Raw genomic sequence first — 20,030 nt, 5'->3', positions numbered from 1 at the left:
CGCTTACCTTAACCCAAAGTGGCACTTTCCTTAGCCGGCTTAGCGCCCTAAACCGAGCTCAGGTAAGCACGGGTTTAAATTCCGGTTGCACCAACGTTAAGCCGGCTTTACAGATGCGCCACTAGCTAAACGCTGGATTTGCGTAGGGAATCTAGGGACAAACAAAGCGAACTAGGGAACGCTAAGAGGGACGAATACGATTGGCGAAAAGGAATCACGTGATGTAAAAAAAACAAAAACAAAAAAAAAAACTGCCGTCGTCGGCATTCTGCTTTTCGCTGTATTTCTTCGGTGAGTAACAAATTAAAGGTCTCCAAATTCAATCACTTTTTCGTTTAACTTTCAATAACCGAAGTCAAAGCTTCAAATAAACACGAATGCTCTTTACATCTGTGATGGTGTGTTTAATATCGGTTTATAACAGGATATTTTGACAGTGGTAGTAGTTTTCGTGCTCACATTTTGAGGTGAAGGAGCCATCGGGGGCTCCAAATCTCACCGAACGCGAGAAGGACACTCTACTCGCTACATCGCTGAAGACAAAACATCATCGATATAAGTAGGCAGGTAAGATGACTACTAAAATCAAGTCAAGCCTGAGACCGATGAAGTTCAAAACAGTGACAAACTCAACACGGCAGCTGCGAAAATGCCCGGAAATCGTCGAATAGAAGTCGTCGAGAGGTCAGGTCACGAGACCTTGTATCGACGGTAGTGGTTGCTATCAGCAAGGTGACAGAACTGCACTGTACCGTCGTTGAACATCCGCTGCAGCCTCAAACGAACTTCAGTTTCACAGGGTCGAGTTCAGAAAAAAATAACTCCCACGAGTACATCACATCGTGCCGATAAGAACGGTCGTCTCTTCGCATCGCCTGCCCCAGCCTGCCCCGATACAGCAATGAACGAATCTAACATAGTAGTCGTTAAGATTTGTCGTCGCCACGAATGAAAGATATAAAGCAAAATATTCCTAAAAAATCGCGATCACCAAACAATTTACGGTTATGGAACGATACAGTTTTCGGAAGCCGCGATTCTACACGCGAGATTAGGAAAATTCACTGAAGATTGTCTCAAAACTCAGAAAACGAAAGAAATTGAATTTTCGTTGTTTTATTACTTAAAAGCGCTGCAATCTAATGCGAACGGCAGAGGTGTCGACAATCAGCTGATCGCCAAGATCATGTACTGCCACTATTCAACGCGCTGATCGAATTGAAGGATACGCGCTGTAAGTGTAAATAAACGAGGTGGTAAATAACAATACGTTACGGTTATGCGAAAATTAGTAAGTACATACGAATAAGCTCGTTGACAGAAGAACCAACGGGAAGACAGACGTGAGCCCCGTGAGCCCCACAGACCCACAGCTCCGTACGTATCTCGGTTAGGGCTGACACGCCCTAGTGGAGAGCCGACTTGAAAACAGGGGTCGATAAACACTTCACGCGACAATATTTTGCATCCTTGTCACAATCGAAGGTCATTCTGTCGAAACTTTCACGCTGATGTAGCCTAAAACACTTTACACAACCAATTTCGTCCACCGCGTCGACCGCGACAAACCAGCCGCCATGTTTTAAATCCAGGATTAAGAAACAACCAAAGCAAAGCGCCCAATGTTGAGCGCTCAAGTTAAGCGTAGTTTAGTGCTAGGTTTAGCGATAAGCGATTTTGGTGCAACCGAACGAAACCGAAACTTAGCTTAGGTTCCCCGCTAAGCTCCGCTTTGCGCTAAGCGGCGTTGGTGCAACCGGCCCTAAGTTACATTTATCATTTCTTGCACGAGACGACTCGATTACTTTTTATTAGCTGGTCCATCGTATGATGTTGCGTATTTTAAGCTGCGAGTTTACTGGCCATGCGAAATAAAATAGTATGAAAAATGTTCGAAGCTAATTATTGCCCCTTTAAGTTTAACTACAATTTCATTCTCCGAAGCTTTCTAAGTAGATTGCCGTATATGTTGCATAATTCAATTCTACAATTGATAATTATGATCATTGCGCGTTGCTTCAAACGTCATATAAACACTTGTTTAGGGGTCCACTTAAAACGGTGGGGGTAAATCCTGGCATCTTCAACTGGTGTACTGCTCCAGATGAAGGCGCGCCACCTATCCTATTTACCTCTCATGATAGTAGATTATCCGCATTTGCCTGAGGCGACGACTGTGGTTATAATCACGCCACTTAAATATTGAGCGCTACGAATGAATATCTTAGAAATTGGTGTCTCCGACTTCTCCGAATCCGACCCGCCTACAGCGCACGTCTTGTTTTTCTGACGTTCAGGAACGGACATTAGGATGTCCTTTTCTGCCATTGATAACTCATACTTGAAACAGTCCGTGACACAACATTGTGAGCGTCTGACTATTTTACAGTTATCGCTTTCAGCTTTCTTAGAGTAGAGCTGGAGCGCAACCAAGTTTTCAGTGGCAGAAGGAATCCCGGCTGTGCATTAGAAGTTCATTTAGGTCTTTATATAACATTCGTTCAAGAGTTGTGGCTATTTGAGGCAGTTCAGACTCTTGAGACACTAGAGCAGATAGGAAAGCTTCCTTCTATATATTTCTGCACTGGAAATTACGTGATACGCAGTGCGTCCACAATGGTAGTAAATGTGATACTGCCATATTCTTGAAGTGGGTGATGCTGCAATCCGTGTATTAATAAAACAGGGCCAGCTTGGCGCAGCTGCAAAGTATTTCATTTTCTCGGTACGTTAAAGCAAGGTAACATGTGGGCGCTGTTGAAAGCTCACAAATTAAAACAACACGGATCAATACACTCTAAATGAATACGAGTGCATTCATTTCTGACTTCGGGTGCATCATATTGAACACGGCTTACAACTCTAAGCCCCTGAGGTTGTTAATCTGATTTTATACATGTACCGCTGATGATACTGACAACATTGCTGGGCATTTCTAAGTTCGGTCGGAGGGGTCAGCGCTGCGAGAGCGCATGTTTCCACAGGAAGGGGGGGGGGGGGGGGGGGGAGGGGAGTGTAAGCGGGTTTTTGTAGACTGTTGTCCTAAATTTCAATTTATTTTTTTTTGGCGATGTCAGTCAGCCGCAGCATTCTGGATAATTACAGGGGATTTTCTCCGATTGAAACAAATGAAAGATCCGGTAATACTGCCATTGTCCGCTTTGTGTCCACGATCGTAGTTGGTGTTCCGACGACAGCGGTTATCATAAAGAAGTTATTTTTTGGGCGTGGACAAAGAATAGATCTAAGGGATAACTTGAACCCTCGGGCGTCCTAGTGCAGCCGTCAAGGAGCTTTGCGGACAGCTCTTCCCTCATACGATCCTTGTCCTCTTCAGTGGTGCCAGTCTTCACGGTGACGAGGGGAACAAGCAGGCCTGCGCGGGACAGATTGGAAACCATTTCGAATATCGGGTTACATTAAAAGGCTCCATAAAATTTTCGAAGTTTAAGGGTTATGACTTTTCTTCTAGCACAGCCCACGTTTTTTTTTTTATATTTTTTATTTAGCAGCCTTGTAGAAAAATATCTATATCGCCGATTTTGTGGTTACCGGACAATCCCAAAAGAAATTGATGCATTTAAGCGCCTGCAAAATAGGGGATACCCCTGTTCTGTAAAATAGCCCTTGTCCTGCGTATTTTTGCGACTACGTCCCGTTTATTCGGGGTTTTTCTTCATCATGTCGTTCAGCAGGTCCACACTCTCGGTCAACGCTCAGTCAATCGAGTGTATGTTGCCCAAAAGCGTGCATATATTGGCGATGTAAGTTGACTTCCTCTAAGCCCCTAGCGAATGTAATATCTGGGACGGTCGTCTTGTTTTATAAATTTAAGTACGCAAATTCGATCGCGTACTTCACAGAAAACAATTGTAGATCCCATCTACTTCACGAGAAGATGGCGAACTAGAGAAGCTGTTATTTTTACATCAACTTTACGAGAACTTTACGAGAACTGTACGATATCCATACCATTTACATATGATTGCAACATATACACGTACGCGACTTCATTGTTTAATTGTCTTTATTGAATTATAATGACTAAATTGATCGTTGCTTTATAGTCACTTATGGGCATGTTCTCAAACTAATTTTATAATGAACACCTCGAGGAAAGTTTATTTTCCAAGTGCCCTCCGAGTGAGTCCAACCGCGGAATTCAGAAACCTCACTCAAACTACACGCAAACTGAAGGGCCCCTCCACTTCCTCGAGGAAGGCGCGAGGGCCGGCGCTGGCCAATCGCGAGGACGGATCCGCCGTCGCGATTGGCCAGCGCCGGCCCTCGCGCCTTCCTCGAGGAAGTGGAGGGGCCCTTCAGTTTGAGTGTAGTTTGAGTGAGGTTTCTGAATTCGGCGGCCAGTCTCTTTATCACGAAAGAAGGTTAAATCGGCGCGTTATGCCCTCAGCCTCGTCACAGCGCATTCTTAGCTGAGATAGGTCGGTGACCGTAGGTGATGACAAAGGGATCAAGACCTCTCTATCGAATAATGCCGAGGAAGGCTGACTTACAGGGTTTCTCCTCACTTTTTATTTATACTTCCCCTGACCAAACGGAACGTAGGAGTGCCGTTTAAAAGGGAGGTTTTTGTTAAATTTCATGGACGCATTTTTTTTCAGATCCTAGCATATAACAACTTCGCTGTAAAATACTGTGAAGCATATATTGTTTAGATTGTTGTATCCTAACCCGTAGAGCTTTAGCTTATCAGGAAAGCGCCAACCGACGTAACCTTCGATTAAATTTGTAAACAAATTACGTACAGCGTTCCCATACTTCAATATTATCGTATAAACGCCGGCGTGCTTCTAGCTCAGAAGTGTTTTCTTGCGGCGTGAAGCAACGAAACAAGCGAGAATAATCGTCCGCGCAGAAGGCACACGCCAATGCGAACGTTGTCTGCTATGATGTTCACTCAAACACACCTTAAGCATGACACCGACGACGATGGCGCAGGCGTGTTCCTTCTGCTTATTTTGGTTTATTTCGCCGCTTCACGCCGCAATAAGGCGTCGATCCAAAGTCGGGTCGGCGTTCGTGCGATATTAATTAAATATCTGTAGGCTGTAGATATTACTTATTGGAATTGTATTACGTTGACTAGGGTTCAACTGGAAGAAACAATCTTGGGGAATGCCGCCGCGCGCGCGCGTGCTCAGAAAGTTTGGTAAAATAGACATCTAGCTCGTTGCGTGATCATCATTTGGTGAGTAGCAAAGGAGCTTCGAATCACCCGTTACCGAGCAGTAGCTCATCGTTGCGGAAGTCAGATTTTGTTGGATACACCTCGCAGGAGAGAGTCGTCATTCCTGCGTCGGCCACAAGCCTTCTTACAGCCTTTACAAGACCGTCCAGACTCGGAGACAGCTCGTCATGCCAGGTGTCGGGAAACGTGTGGCTTGGATCCTGCAGGTACAATGATTTCAACAGATATGGCAATAAAGTTTAAGCACGTAAGTAATGTAGTAAGACAAACATGTATATTGGACACTTCTTAAGCTGAAAAAAAAAACAAAAAAAAACATAATTGTGGAGTCTCTGACAGCTTGAAGAAGAATAAGCAGAAAAGATAAATGAAAAGAAGTATAAGAAAATAAAATAAAAAAGAAGGAAGACGAGGAAGAATAATATATATTTTTTCAGTGCCCCAAAATTATCAACGTGTGTTGTTTATGTGAATACCTCCTGACTAGATCATTTTGTTATTCATCTTCGGAAAAATGTTAGCTATGTAAAACCTACATCCCATTTAACCCGAAATATGACCACCATCCCAGCCCGCTGCTCAGAGAAATGGAATGGAATGTCTCATTATTGTACAAATTACCGTTTGCAATTCCTTCATTATAATGTACGAATATTACTCCATCAGCATCATATACATAGCATTGACATCTAGCTTAGATCATACATAAATATACCTACTTTCGCTAAATGTGTATTCTTTAATGAAAAACGCTTTGCTAATATTTGTTTTCCAGTATATCTGCTAATTTGATTGTTTTCTGCATCGCTATTGCCCTCCTTCACGAAAACGGCGCGAAAGACCTCGTCAAGCCAACAATGATTGGCTTTTTGTCCTTCGCTCCGGCACCTCCATTTTCAGATGCAACGAATGAATTGACTTGACTAAAAGAAAGAAAATAAAATCGAGGTTTTACCATGGTTGCGCCAATAAACAGGATTATTACAAAAAATTGCGCCACGATCACACGACGTGATGCGTTTAAACAGCGAGAGCTGTGCTGCTTCATTCATTCATTCATTCATTCATTCATTCATTCATTTCCCGTGCTCATGAACGGCAAGTAGCCTAAGCAATGAAACACATAGTCAAAAGGAGTACGCCCAAAAAACTCTACGGCACTTGCAAGAAATGATATCTATTATGGGGGAACAGGAAATAGGTAACAATTAAATATCAGCCATGCATTGAACGCCTAAACACTTGACAACTTGAGTCAAAAATGCCGATGCTGGTTGTACTGAACGTGTTTTAAGAATGTTAGATGCGTTCATGGGCTTACCAACCCGGGGGGGGGGGGGGTCTTGTTTGCCTCTCAAAAAACAAGTTGGTACGCCGCTGGATGCAGTTCATGGGAGTGGAGAGGTTAATTTTGTTTTCATGAGAAAGTGGGATGTACCCTCAAAAGCACTCGCGGTAGATATATATTAATAGCTGATGTGAGGGTTGAACAACCAAGGCGACCACGAACCCATTTATACAAAAATATTAGATAGTGCTCAAGTATTCTCGAGCTTAGTGTAGTACAACCACATCGTCTTAAAAGCCGATTATACTCATAATAAACACTGCGGCCAATGTCGCGATCATAAATAATACGGCAGAAAAGTCTCTGCACGTTTTCAATTTTTGTCTTGTTTGCACTACCAATACAATTCCAAACAACCGAACTAAATTAAAGCTTGCTACGTACTAATGAAAAATACAAAATGAATACACAAGCTGACGAAGGAAATTCCGTTTTATTCTCGAAATAACACGCAGCGTCCGAGAGGCAGCATTTGTGATGCTGGAAACATGTCCTTTGAATGACAATGATGAATCCATATATACACCTAAATATCTTGTTCATTCAACCGTACGCAGAGGTAGGTTGTCAAGATATTAACAAAAAACTTCTGATTTACAATTTCTTAGAAATTAATGTAACTAGAGTTCTTTTTGGATTTAGTGTTAACAGATTGCTGCAACACCAATGGTGCACAGCATTAACATTCTCGAGTAGCATTTCACAGTCATAGATGGACGACACCTGCCTAAACAATTTGATGTCGTCAGCATATCGCAAAATATGTTTATCGCGGACACAAGAACCCAGATCCTTTATAAAAAAAAAAACAAAAAAACATCGAATAAAATTGACCCTCGTATGGACCCGTGCGTTACACCAGAACAATACAGATAAGGTCCAGAATGATGTCCTAATATTCAAAGTAAGATTTTTTTTTTATATCAGATAGTTTGAAAAAAATTGCAAAGCTGGTTATTTACTTCATATGTCCCCAATTTACGCACAAGAACTGAATAATTCACAATGTCAAACGTCTTGGACAGATCAAAGTATACGGCATCCACCTGCCCACGCTGATCGGCAATTGGCGAAACAAAGTCTAAAAATGACACTAGATCGGTCTATACAAACCTGCCAGAGAAGAAACCATGTTGTGAAATGCTAATTTTACACCTGAAAAATTGTGACAAATGCTCAAACAAAACGATTTCAAAACCTTTCGAAAAAGCACAAAGCAAGGATACCGGTCTGTGATACTTTACGTCAACGGCCTCTCCACCTTTGTGAAAAGGTACAATGACATAATTTTTCAAAAGTTCGGAAAAATAAAACTTAATAGAGACAAGTTGAAAACAAGCGTTAATATTGGCGTAATATTTGAGGAACAACCTTTAACAATAAATCTTGGTATGCCATCACAAGCCATTGATAGCCTTGGGTTTTAGACTTTTTATCCCGATCTAGACTTCAGCATTTTGAAAACCCGTAATCGAGAGATCATCAATATATTTGTTACTATCATCAAGGCGTGCATAACGCGGCTTGGTTTGAAAAGTAAACAGATTCTAAATAATCAGCGAATGTGTTTGACATACATGCAGGTTCATTCAGCGCTTTACCAGATGCGGCACAAAGGCTTATCGCAGAAGAGGACGCGGTCATGCGATCATTGCTGTACCGCCAGAAATACATGGGGTCGCATTTTAAGCTGCGTTCAACTGACTCTCAATAAGATTTTGTGTCTCGCTTGACTAAGACCTTGTCCAACGCTCGTGATTTTGGAAACTTATTATGCCGATCATGATCGATTAAAATTGTGCCGATCGTGCGGCATACGTTGATCTGATATTTCCGCGCGCGCAGCTGGCCAAGCACGCAGCGCGGCCGTGGTCTAAGGGTTATCATGCTTGCCTCCCACGCAAAAAGCCAGAGCTCGCTTCCTGGGAGAGAAGTGTCTTTTATTTATTCTTTCTACTTGTCATTCTCGCAAGTGTGAGAACTTTCTCGTCTCACCGAGTCACAAATATTCTACGCGCCGAAAGTTCTAGGCCGAATGTTCCAGAAACCCGCGCCGGTACAAAAGGTGCTCCCGCGTGGCAAGCCGGAGTCAGTCTTGCCCCGGCGTTCGACTCAGCTGCCGACTTCAACGCCCGCGACGCACTGTTGTTACCTTCAGTTTCATTTTTGTTTTGGACACAAGTTCGCCCCTTTAAACGTTTAGTTTCTTCAATTATCATCGCCTCATCAATTGTCATTCGTGACAATATCGAAATGACGTTTCGTTGATGTAGCGTCGGTAGGTTTGTCGTGTTGGGCGCCGGCGTAGACCAACGACGGTAAACAGAGTCGCGCTCAGATCCCAACGACCATTTCAAAAGCCTCTCGCCCACGCCGTCACAAATGCTTCTCAATTTGAGCGTAGAGCGACACTGCTGGCGTTAAAGACCCTGAGGCGAAAGCCGCTGGACGCCGTTGATAGGTTTCTTGCTCTTGGAGCAATACTGTGCCTCTACCAAATGCAGAAGCGTCCACGGAAAGTATTGTGGGTCCCACTGGTCGTATTTAGCCATGCAGCGGTTTCAAGATATTTCTATGGGAGGCTTTTTAGTTGGACTCTGGGATCTGAGCGTGACTCGGTTTAGCGTCGTTGGTCCGCGCCGGGACCCAATGCGACAGCGTTGTTGATAAATACATGATTTTAATGTCGTCATGAATTTTCCTCCCAAATTTATCGGGGAAACTGAAATGGTACATAGCTCACGTGACGTAAATTTTTTTCGCAAAATGTATCCAGGAAACGGAATTTTTCAGTAGGTCCCGTGACGTCGGGTGACGCTACATAAATTTTCCCGCCACATTTAGCGGGAAAACTGAATTGCTGCATAAGTCACGTGACGTAAATATTTCCGCTAAATTTAGCGGTAATTTGAATTTTTCAGTAGGTCCCGTGACGTGAAGTAACAGGATATCAAATTTTCCGACAAATTTAAGGGGGGAACTGAATTGGTACATTGGCCACGTGGCGTCAATTGTTTCGCTAAATTTAGTGAGGCACATGAATTTGTGTTTAGGTACTGTGACGTCTGGCAACGTGACATGAGTTTCCGGCCAAATTTAGCGGGGAAACTTAATTGGTGCATTGGCCAAGTGACGTCATGTTTTCGCTATATTTAGCGGACAAACTGACGGCGTTTACGCTCACGCCGCCACGAGCCGCCTCGGTGGCTCCGATGTGGTACGTAGTACAGGTGATACGTTGTTCGCGAATTAAAATACAGCGTATGCATCGGGTTTTTGCTGTTCTTGTCTGGAGTTCCTCCTGGGAAAGAATGTGTCGAACCAATATTTTTCGTCGGGTGAAAGACGGGGGGCTAGGCCTCACACACATGTTCATAAGACAACTGGTCAAAACAGATTTCTTTTTCTTCGTGACCAGAAAGACCCTTTTCTTGGGACTGTTATTCAGTTAAGGCTGTACAATGTTTTGCCAGAGTTTGTAGTTGCGTCGTGTGATGATTGTTTTTCTGGTGCATAGGGCTATTTTAAGGAAGTCATCGGTGCGTGCCGCTTTTTAGCGACGCGTTTCTCTTTGGAGTATCTCGCTGAGGTTTCTCGTAAACGTTTGTCAAGAGATTTGATTGATTTGTTATTTCCTGTCCCGTTGTACCGGTCCAGATACAGTGCAGGCCCGGGACTAGACGTTTTAAAGAGTTAAAAAGATGGTAGTTCCCGCGAACGTGAAAACTTTCTTCTTTAAGTTGCACAGTGAAACCCTGCCCGTTAAAACATGGCTTATCGCTAAAGGCGTACCAACAGCATGGTCAGAGCACTGCGTCCTCTGTAAGCAGCCCGAGACAATAGAACACGTATTTATCGACTGCTGGGACGCGGTGTTCTTTTGGGATGTTCTGCAGAGAACGCTAAAAAAGGACTTACCCCTATCGCCTCACGGCATCCGATACCTGTCTGTTGATGGAAAGGGCACGGTGCCTTATGATCTTATAATGCTTTTAGGCCTGCACAGTATTGGCAGTGTCGTCTTGCGGTGCGCCATGCCGATATCAACGCCCGCCCAGTGCACAAGTACTTTGTAGAAACGGTGCGTCACCTGCAGGAAGTGATGAAAATGCAACAACCGTCCCCTGAGTGGTTGCCCGTTCTTGAAGAGCTGGCGACCATTAAGGATTTTAAATTTTCTTTTCTATTATCGGCCAGGGTGGCTCTTTTAGCCCTTCATTGATGTCATTTTCTGTGTTGTAAAATTCAGGAAATATAGAGAAAAAAAAAAAAAAAGCCTCGGTGGCTCCGAGGCGAGAGCGTCGGCCTACGGATCCCCATGTAACGGGTTCGAATCCCGGCCGAGGTGCCCGCAATCTGACGGAGGCTTATTGCGGAGAAGGCGCCGTGTAACCGAGCTTTCGGTTGCACGTCAAAAGATCCCCAGGTGGTCGAAAATAATCCTCAGTCCTCCGCTGGGGCGTGCCAGATGCCAACCGTTGGTTTGGCACGTAAAACCCCCAAAATTTGACTTTTGACGCCGCCACGGAAATGGGGAACGGTCCTCTTACAGCTATCGCTGTTAAAAGAGAATCATCCGTATCTCATCGAGATACGTGTCGTGAACGTGGTACAGCGCATACTGAATATTACGTTTGAAAAGAGTAAATTCACTAAAAATGGGTCGAATTCGCTGCTGCCGCCACGCCGATTCCCGAAGAAATCAGTTTTCATTTCGCGCAGCGGTTATATCTAACAAAGAATGGTGAATGGAGCCTCTCAGCACTTTTCCGTGTGTATACATGTTCTAAACCCTTCACCTTCCTGGTACAAGCAGGTGAGGTCACTTATGGAAAGTTCGTCTAGGCCAGCATCACATCGGTACAGCGAGGATCGTGGTACAGGGAAGACTAGAAGGGAAAGGGGAGCTTCCATCTCTCCCCACCAGCCTTTCGTGAGCTAAAGTGGAAAGAGCTTAGTGCACAGCATGGATGCGGTGTGCCGCAGACGAATAGGCCATCAGCGTGTGTAGAAAGGACGCACACGCGATGCGCGGAAAACGACAGAGGCATTTCATTGCTGTGCATACATGCCATGCACGCAGGGGTGACGACACCCTGCGCATACGACCCGGTGACGCGGTATGATGACTGCGGTTGTTCAAGAACGGCGCGGTAGGCCGAATAACGGAACCACAGCCCCTCTCCGTCCATAGGTCTCCGAAGCCAGCAGCAGGAGCTTCCGAGGGCGTCAAAAGCTATCACCAACACCTTGGCCGCTTATCTCGAGATACAAAGTGATGGGACGCTTGGCAAGGGCTGCCGCACAGGATTGGCTGGTTATGGAGCGCGACAGCGTGACGTGACACCTAGCAACCGAGGTGCATTGGGGGACAGCAAGGCTAGGGCATTCTTGGGCTGCCGGTGCGGAGCCGCAAAGCGGCGGCGTGTACGGGTCTGTCAAGCGGGGTTAATATTGCGTAAATAGCCATCCGGAAAATATCGCCGCGAAGTTAGCGGGAGGGAGAGAGGGCCGGGGGGGGGGGGGGGGGGGGCAGCACGCTTTTTAGTGATAAACGCGCTGTCCCTCATTCCGCGGCGTCGAGATTGGCGAAGAGGGTCGTCGCCGGCGATCTTCGGTTTCTAGGTGTTGCGCCACGGCGCCGAACCTTATAACCAGGCAATCCAGTGCAGCGTGCGTTGTTATGCGTCCAATGGCTTGGACTCTCGAACTGTGCACCCCGCCACAGTCTCTCGCCGCTTGCGGAAGGTGTTTCCTAGCCAGTTTCCGCAGCCAGTGGCGACGTTGCTTCAAGATACAAGTAGTATCAAGTCATAAATGCTTCGAGGTACACATCTCTAGCAACCTATCTTGGGCATTACATGTTGACCGCATCATCTTCGAATTTATGCGATCTCTGGGACGACTAAAACGTCACCTCAAATTTGCACCGTCCAACTTGAAACTTGCAGCCTAGAAAACGCTCGTTCGACCATAGCTATAGCATTCCGCCGCGATGTGACAACTCTGCCAAAATTACCTTAGCCATCAACTAGAACGTGTTCAAAATGGCGCATTATGTCCCATCTTCTCTAGTTATTCAATCGAAAAAAGTGTCACGAGTTTAAAAGTACGGGAAGAACTAGATGATCAATCACATTGACAAAACTTTCAGCGGTATCAGTGTTTCCCAAACTTTCTTACCATTTGCAACCAAGGTCACCGTATATCACGCCATCTCCACGCATCCCTATTCATCGAGTCATCAATTTAAAGTAGAGCAGCCAGAAACTAAAACAGTGACCTCGTCCGTATAATTTTTTTCCATTGTTTTTGTAATAACCCAGTTCACTTCAAAGAAAGCTTAGCGAAAGCATGCTAGCCGCTCATTCATAGTAAACAAAAGGTGTTATTACTGTGTATTTTTCGACTTCGTTCTATTTTATGTCATTCGTTTTTACATCGTCTGTGCTTAGTAGTTTTTTAAATAACACGAGTGTTTTTACCTATTGTAATACCCTCCCGGAGGGGGTATTGAAGGGTGAAATAAGATAAATAAAATAAAGCAGGCGTTTCATTGTCGTTCGTCCGTGCCGGCAATTTTGATATCCTCCATCTGCTGCCCGTTGAAGCTGAAGTCTCTTGACACTTCTTTTTACAAGTAAGGCAACCGAACTGAACGAGGCCATTGTGTTCGCTGGAACACAATCATCAAATCAAATAATTTATTTGCATCTGCAAGTACAGATGCCGGAGCCACGAACAAAAAAAGCCAAACTTTGTTGGCTTGACGAGGTCCGGGCCCCGAGAGCTTGGCAGATGGTGACAGAGATGCAGAAAAAATAATCAGGGTAATAAATAAATATGCACAACAACACGTTAACTAAAAGGTTAACATAACCCAATACATTTTATACAAAAAGTAGGTACATTGATTTGCGATTTAAACTATAAATGTCAAGATGATCTAAAGAATATTTATTGAGTAATGTGGGTAGGTTATAGTGAAGGGACTGCAAGCCATAATTTGTACGATAACGGGACACCCTCCATTCCTCTGAGCAACGGGTGCGGATGGTGGTTATATTTCTGGTTAAATTTGATGTATGTCTCAAAAAACCAATCACTTCTGGTGATGAAAAACAAAATGACCTAGTCAGAAGGTATTCATATAATCGATATATATTGATAATTTTGTATTTTTTAAATAATGATTCGGTATGGAATGAATAATTAACGTTTGCAATAAAGCGTAACACTCTCTTTTGAAGCAATAGTATTTTGTTTAGATTTGATTTTGTTGTCGTACCCCAAATGAGATGACAATACGTTATTTGTGATTTAAATAACGCATGATATATTTGTAATTTTATATTTTCAGGGAGAATGAAATGACATCGAGCAATAATACCGACGATTTTGCATAATTTACTGGTAATATGATTTATATGTTCATCCCAAGACAAGTTTTCTGAAAATATAACACCCAATGTTTTATGATTTTTCACTAGTTCAACTGGCTTAGAATTAAACTGGAGAGTTTTGTTTAGAGTTACATGTGTATTGATTGATCTAAATAATATTGCTTTAGTTTTGGTTTCATTAATATTAAGCCCATTTGAATTTGACCACATCGCAAATTTGGAGAGCATGACATTTCCTTTGATTATTAAATTATCCGCATCCACGTCAGAGAGGAACAGACTGGTGTCGTCCGCATACATTATGAAATGAGTGTCTTCATCAGTATTCATAATATCATTTATATAAATATTAAACAGTAAGGGCCCCAATATGCTACCCTGTGGGACACCATACCTGATCGGCATAAAAGATGATAAATGTCCATCAATGCACACACACTGCATACGATCTTCTAGATATGAACACAAAAGTGAAAGTGAGGGACCACGAATGCCGTACTGGTATAACTTGTCAACAAATATCTTGTGATTAATACAATCGAAGGCTTTGCTAAAATCTATAAATATGCCTAACAATGACTTCATTAAGCTCAGTCTACTGCTGTGCGCCGCCATTCTCTGCCTAAAACCTGCACCATCAAGTAGTCCGCGCTTCAAAGAATGTCGCGACCCGTAGAAAGGTTGAATCGTGGCTGTTGCTGTGCCTTGCAAAACACACTGTGCTGTATCGAGTATAGCCGCTGCTGGCGGCTTGTGTTGACCTAGTGGATAACCACTAAGTGTGGGCTGGGTAGTTCCAGTGCTGCACTCTTTTGTTTAATTTTATTTATTATACCCTTAAAAGCCCCATTCAGGGGCATTGGAGTGTGGGGCATATTTCAAGACGATGCCTTCAAAGTTTCGACAATTCGGAATCAAGGAATGTTTTTCCGCCTGCAAACACGTCACCTCAGCTGTTCAAGCGTACATCTTGACCACAATCTTGTCGAGGAATCTTGCTAGCGCATATGGAATGACAAGAGGCTTGTCATCGATAGTGTTTTCCGGATATAAATAAAATTCACTTTCGCAATCGGAGACATCTGGCACCACTGAAGTGGCGTTATGTTCCGATGCGTTCCACATTTGTCGGGTGCAGGCGCTACATAGGTATGCGGTGGGAACTGATGAAAGATCACATTTTATTCTTCGAGGCCCACATTTATGCAGCCATCGTGAAACTTCCGTCTGCATCAGCCACAAGAAGCTATGAATTGCGGCTTCCACACTATAATGGCGGAGTACGTTCCGAGCAAAAGCTCCTCAGCACCAGACTTGTACGTAATCCGTTACAAGTAACGAAATTACTTGTAATCCCTTACATTTATCAGTAATTTAGTAACGGATTAATTACATATTTTCTAGAGTAATTTTAATGTAATTCCGTTACATTTTTTACGTAACGGATTCCTTGTAATCCGTTACATTTTTTTGTCAGAACCACCCCCCCCCCCCCCCCCGATTCTAAATAAAGTTCTTTTTTTTTTCCATTTTTGTAAAGTCGAGCGCAGTGACACTGTCACGCAAATCGACCAGCGCAAGGAGAGGCTTGGCACTCCAGTTCCGCAAACCTTTTTTTTGCAACACCAAGCCCCTGAATCTATCCTTTTTTTTAGGCCCTAACATCAAAGTAAAAAAATCCAAATGAACAATTCTACAAAAAAAAAAAAAACTAAAAAATAAAGGGGGGGGGGGGGGTGGGGCAAGTCATTTCCGCTTTTTTTTAGTTCCTTTTTTTTTCTTTGCGATCAAAGTCGGGGAGAGGAGGACACCAAGTGATTGTGCGCCTCTTCGAGAAGCTCGAGGCGGTAAGTGCACTGAAAAGAATTAACAATGACTAGGACCATTTTCATAATGTCACAACACCAGACTACGCTCCGTCTACCCTACCCTTTTTGTGAGTCAGCTTTTTGCGAGCACTTATAAAATGGCAATAGTCTTCCTTTTTACTCCTTCCTGTTTTGCCCCACCAGGACGCATCTTATCTCAAGCAGATATTTTTACAAATAAAACATAATGGTGGCTGACGTAGACTTGATATTCTGGGCTTGAGGAGAGAGTGAAATTCGTGAGTGGGGCCATGGCGCGGCTTACTTAGTACTCTGCCCTTTGCTGCCCGTGGCATCAGCGGACGTCTATCTGGAGAACACCGGAGTAAACTGCAGTTGGTCCGTGCTCCGTGCGTTTTTGAACGGCACCAAGAAAAGTACACACGGCAAACGTGCATTTACATTTCCTTGTTTTAACCGACGCTCTAATTAATTGTTGTTATGAGTGTCCTTCTTTTTCTTTTATTACTTATATTTATATACTGGAAACTTTTTTTTATTCACCAACGTCTCAAGTGAGGCTCGAACTGTTCAGAACCAAAGGAAGAAGAATATCGAGCCAAACCTTATTTATTATTTATTTATCCCCTTACTGTTACAACTATGTTTTGCTGTTGATGACTTCTACAGCTTCGCGATTTAGACAATGGAGAATTTTATTAGATCGGTCCGATGACTCCGGTAATGATATCCAATACTTCGCCGCCGTCTTTGCGTATGCATCATATCGTTATCGGGTACCGTTATCGCGGGTATCGGAGATATCGGAAGAATCTACTAAATCTCTCGAATAGCATGGCAACGGCTGCAACGACGAAGCTTTGCTCTACATTCGGGGTAAATAGTACTTCCCTTGCTTCGCTGAAAAAGCTCAATGCAGAGCATAAAGCATTCGTGAGGAACAATATGGCACTCCCATCCAGTGCCTCAGCTCAAATGGTGTTCAGCGTAGCAGTCGACATATTGAGTAAAATAACGCAAAATGTCTGACGAGACTTTCGAGAGCCAGCTGTTGCTCAAAATACTCAAGGTCATTAAATGGAACAGGTGCCAAGAATAAGAACTTGAATAACTCTCTTCCCTCTGTTTCTTACTTGAGGACAATAATCTAAAAAGTAACGCCACGAAAGTAACGGATTACTTTCTCGGGTAACGGTCAGTTACTTTCATGGGAGGGTAATTGTAATTGTAATAAATTACATTTTAGCCTCGAGTAATTGTAAATGTAATTCGTTACTATTTTTCAGTAACGTGTACAAGTCTGCTCAGCACCATCTTGTCAAAGATGTTGCCAAATTCATTTTTGTTTCAAGTCATATCAGATCAATCTTATTTACCGCAAAGATGACACATGACAGCAGGAGATGAGGACTAAAATTTTCATAATAGCAAAGTTACGAAAGTCCCACGCCTGCGTAGTTCATAACACCGCTTAGACTAATACAAAGAGAAGGAAAAAACGCAACACAGCCTTCAAAACCTACGTTTATAAATTGCGAAGCCAACAAGGTGGCAAAACAAGAAAAAAACCGGCCGTGACGCAACAGTGGCTGAGGGACTCGGAAGCGATTATCAGACCATTTTCTAATTTCTGCTCAATCTCCGTGATTTGTGCAGAATCTGGCTATACAAGAGTTTTATGCGACTTTTTATTACGTTTGGAGGGATAAGATGTGTAAAAATTCCAAAAGCCCGGAGCTCGCTCTTGTAGCTTTCGCTACGCCCGCACTTCAGCTGATATGCAGTATTCGTGACTCCAGCGACACGGGCGGCACCTAGCGGTAAAATACCAAACTGGAAAAACAGGTCGTCTCGCGAGTTCTGCTCGTCTTTTGGGACTTCCGCGGTTGCATCTCCACGGCAGTTGGCACGATGGCTAGGGAAGTTAAGGAAGAAAGGACTCAGTGCTTTTTTTGTCTACTGGAACGAAAACGGCTGAAACGACAGGGCTGCAGTGAAAACCGTGGCTGACATGAGCCTCTTGGAAGCGCCTTGCGTTGTCTTTTATCTTGTGCATGATGAGGTGTTGTCCTGGTGACTTGATCGTTACTGCTGTATGAATGTGTTGACCTAAGTTTCTGTTAACTCAAACTACCAAATCGCTTGAACCAGACATTGTGCTATTATGGACGTCCATTGGCGCGGTACAAGAGCAGTAGGCTTATTTGCTTCTAGGAAGAAGGCTAAGCCTCTTGAAGCTCGGTTACGCCACCACAACTCTGGAGATTTTGAACGTAGTGAGTAAAAATAGGGGAAAATCATTTTGGCGCCAATGCTTTCCTGCTTGAACACGAACACTGTGCGTTGAACTGGCACATGGCACGGCACGATATGTTTTTTGCAGCCATATTTGTCGAGAGTGGCAAACCCTATAGGTCACTAGAGTTGCCAATAGCATTCGCCTTTATGAAAAAAAGCTTCGAAAGGTTAAATGTTATACTCACATCAATGATGTTCGTCCAGCGTTCCATCTTTGACATTTCCACCCAGACGTTGTAGAGCACGAACTGTGCGCAGAAGACGAGCAGGCACTCCCCATCATCTTTCAGCAGCGTACTGATGTTCCTAAACGCAGCCTTTTGGTCTCTGATCCAGTTCAGGCAATAGAACGAGTAAATCCGATCAAATTTACCGTATTTGTGTAGAAACGCAGACACGTCTGAAGAACCCGCATCAAGGATGTCGTAGCAGATATCTGGATGTCCGTAGTTTCTTTTCGCGTAGTTCAACATGGTTGGGGATATGTCAATGCCTACAATCTTACGGCATGGATAAATCCATTTAAGCAGCATGTCTCTCGTAAAGTCTCCGATGCCGCATCCGATGTCGAGGATCTGATCGCATAAACTAGAATGACTTCTGAACTTCGTTCTTTTCAAAGCTTCGACATTGTTGAGCCTCACAGAGGCGCTAATACGCCCGTAATGTTCTGGGTCGAATCCCGCTTTCATTTTTAGTTTCAACTTATAACTGCAGAGCAGAATGTCGCGCTTTGTTGAGCACTCTTGCTACTACCTATGGTCTTTTTGTCGGTTTTATCAGCTCCAAGCGAAAGGTCCAAGGGTCGACCCGCCCCCCCCCCCCCTTCCCCCCATACCTCTCGCCCTCGCACGAAGATCGCTATCTCAAGGTAAGCTCCCCCCCGCTTCTCTCGTCCTCGCACAAATATCGCTATCTCAAGGTAAGGACTCCGTATGTTGAGTGGGCGATTGACCATCATTCCTTCTTGAAGATAAACACAGTAGATTCCATCAAAATATCCGGAATGTACCGGTCAACGTCTTTTAAAACAAAAATTGGCAAGTCTACAAAATCCTAAAAACAATTATTACCTGACTCAAGGCATGTTAGCTCAACGTGGATCCAGTGCTTGCCAGAACACTAATTCGGGGCTAATTTATCACAGACTTTAACGCGTCCTAGAACATGTCAAGATTAATATCTTAGCAATAAGAAATTAAAAAAGCAGGCGAGGGGCTCTTTTACGATTTTCAGGTATGTGATTGAGCTATAGTGGTGATTGTTCCACGGCGATTTATTTTTGTTAATATGGGTTTAGTATAACGTGCAGAAAAGGTGAAAACTTTAGGTTTGAATTCCGCCCCTCCTATAATTGGCAAAAAGTATGATGGACTTTTTAGGTATGCAGGCGTTTCTTCCTAAGTGTTACCAACACGCCCTGTACAGCCGTTTTTGACAAATGTTAGCCGTATAAAGCAGCTGGGTTACCCAAATCGCCTTTCTCTTGAAGTAGTGGTTATTGCTGTGCCTAATCGACACCTTTCCAAAAACAGCGCTCGGTTGGCGGCTGTGGAATCCCTCTACAATGGCGGACTAAAACCGCAACGTCACGGCATACTTTCTGTGTTTGGTTGGATGAGAAGGCATAAGCACACCACAAATGAAATGGATGAGCACAGTGACGTTGCATTTTCGGTGAGATTTGATTGGCTCGTCGGCTCCTAGCGTTGACCGCGCTCGAACTTTGGCTCTCTTATGAAGGACTTGCACGTTCCACGGCGTCAGTTGCTCCTCCATTTCGCAGTGGTTCCGACCGACCAATAATCGGCACGTGATAAGCTAAAGGGTTCTATAAATATACCGAAAAGGGTAATCCTTGATCGCACTACTTATATTCGTAGCTTTATCTTTCAAATCAGGAATTCGAATTCTTGTGCCTGCGCGTTGAATAGGCATATACC

The 20,030-nt window shown here is 43.8% G+C and overlaps 1 protein-coding gene across 1 annotated transcript; it reads right to left on the bottom strand.

Annotated features, from left to right (window-relative positions):
- Positions 1-1,759: 1,759 nt before the first annotated feature.
- On the bottom strand, positions 1,760-18,845 carry LOC8023397 (juvenile hormone acid O-methyltransferase). The gene is made up of 3 exons (XM_002400620.5): positions 18,273-18,845; positions 5,244-5,409; positions 1,760-3,376 (listed from the first exon to the last, which is right to left on the bottom strand). Exons 1-3 carry the CDS (start codon positions 18,777-18,779, stop codon positions 3,204-3,206), a joined length of 846 nt encoding a protein of 281 aa, XP_002400664.4. The 5' UTR covers positions 18,780-18,845; the 3' UTR covers positions 1,760-3,203.
- Between the last annotated feature and the right edge of the window lie 1,185 nt (positions 18,846-20,030).

This window comes from Ixodes scapularis, unplaced genomic scaffold, assembly GCF_016920785.2.
Source record: "Ixodes scapularis isolate PalLabHiFi unplaced genomic scaffold, ASM1692078v2 PGA_scaffold3__209_contigs__length_174095766, whole genome shotgun sequence".
NCBI lineage: Eukaryota > Metazoa > Arthropoda > Arachnida > Ixodida > Ixodidae > Ixodes > Ixodes scapularis.
Note: the sequence above shows the minus strand (reverse complement) of the source record. Positions and strands in the feature narration are given on the sequence as shown.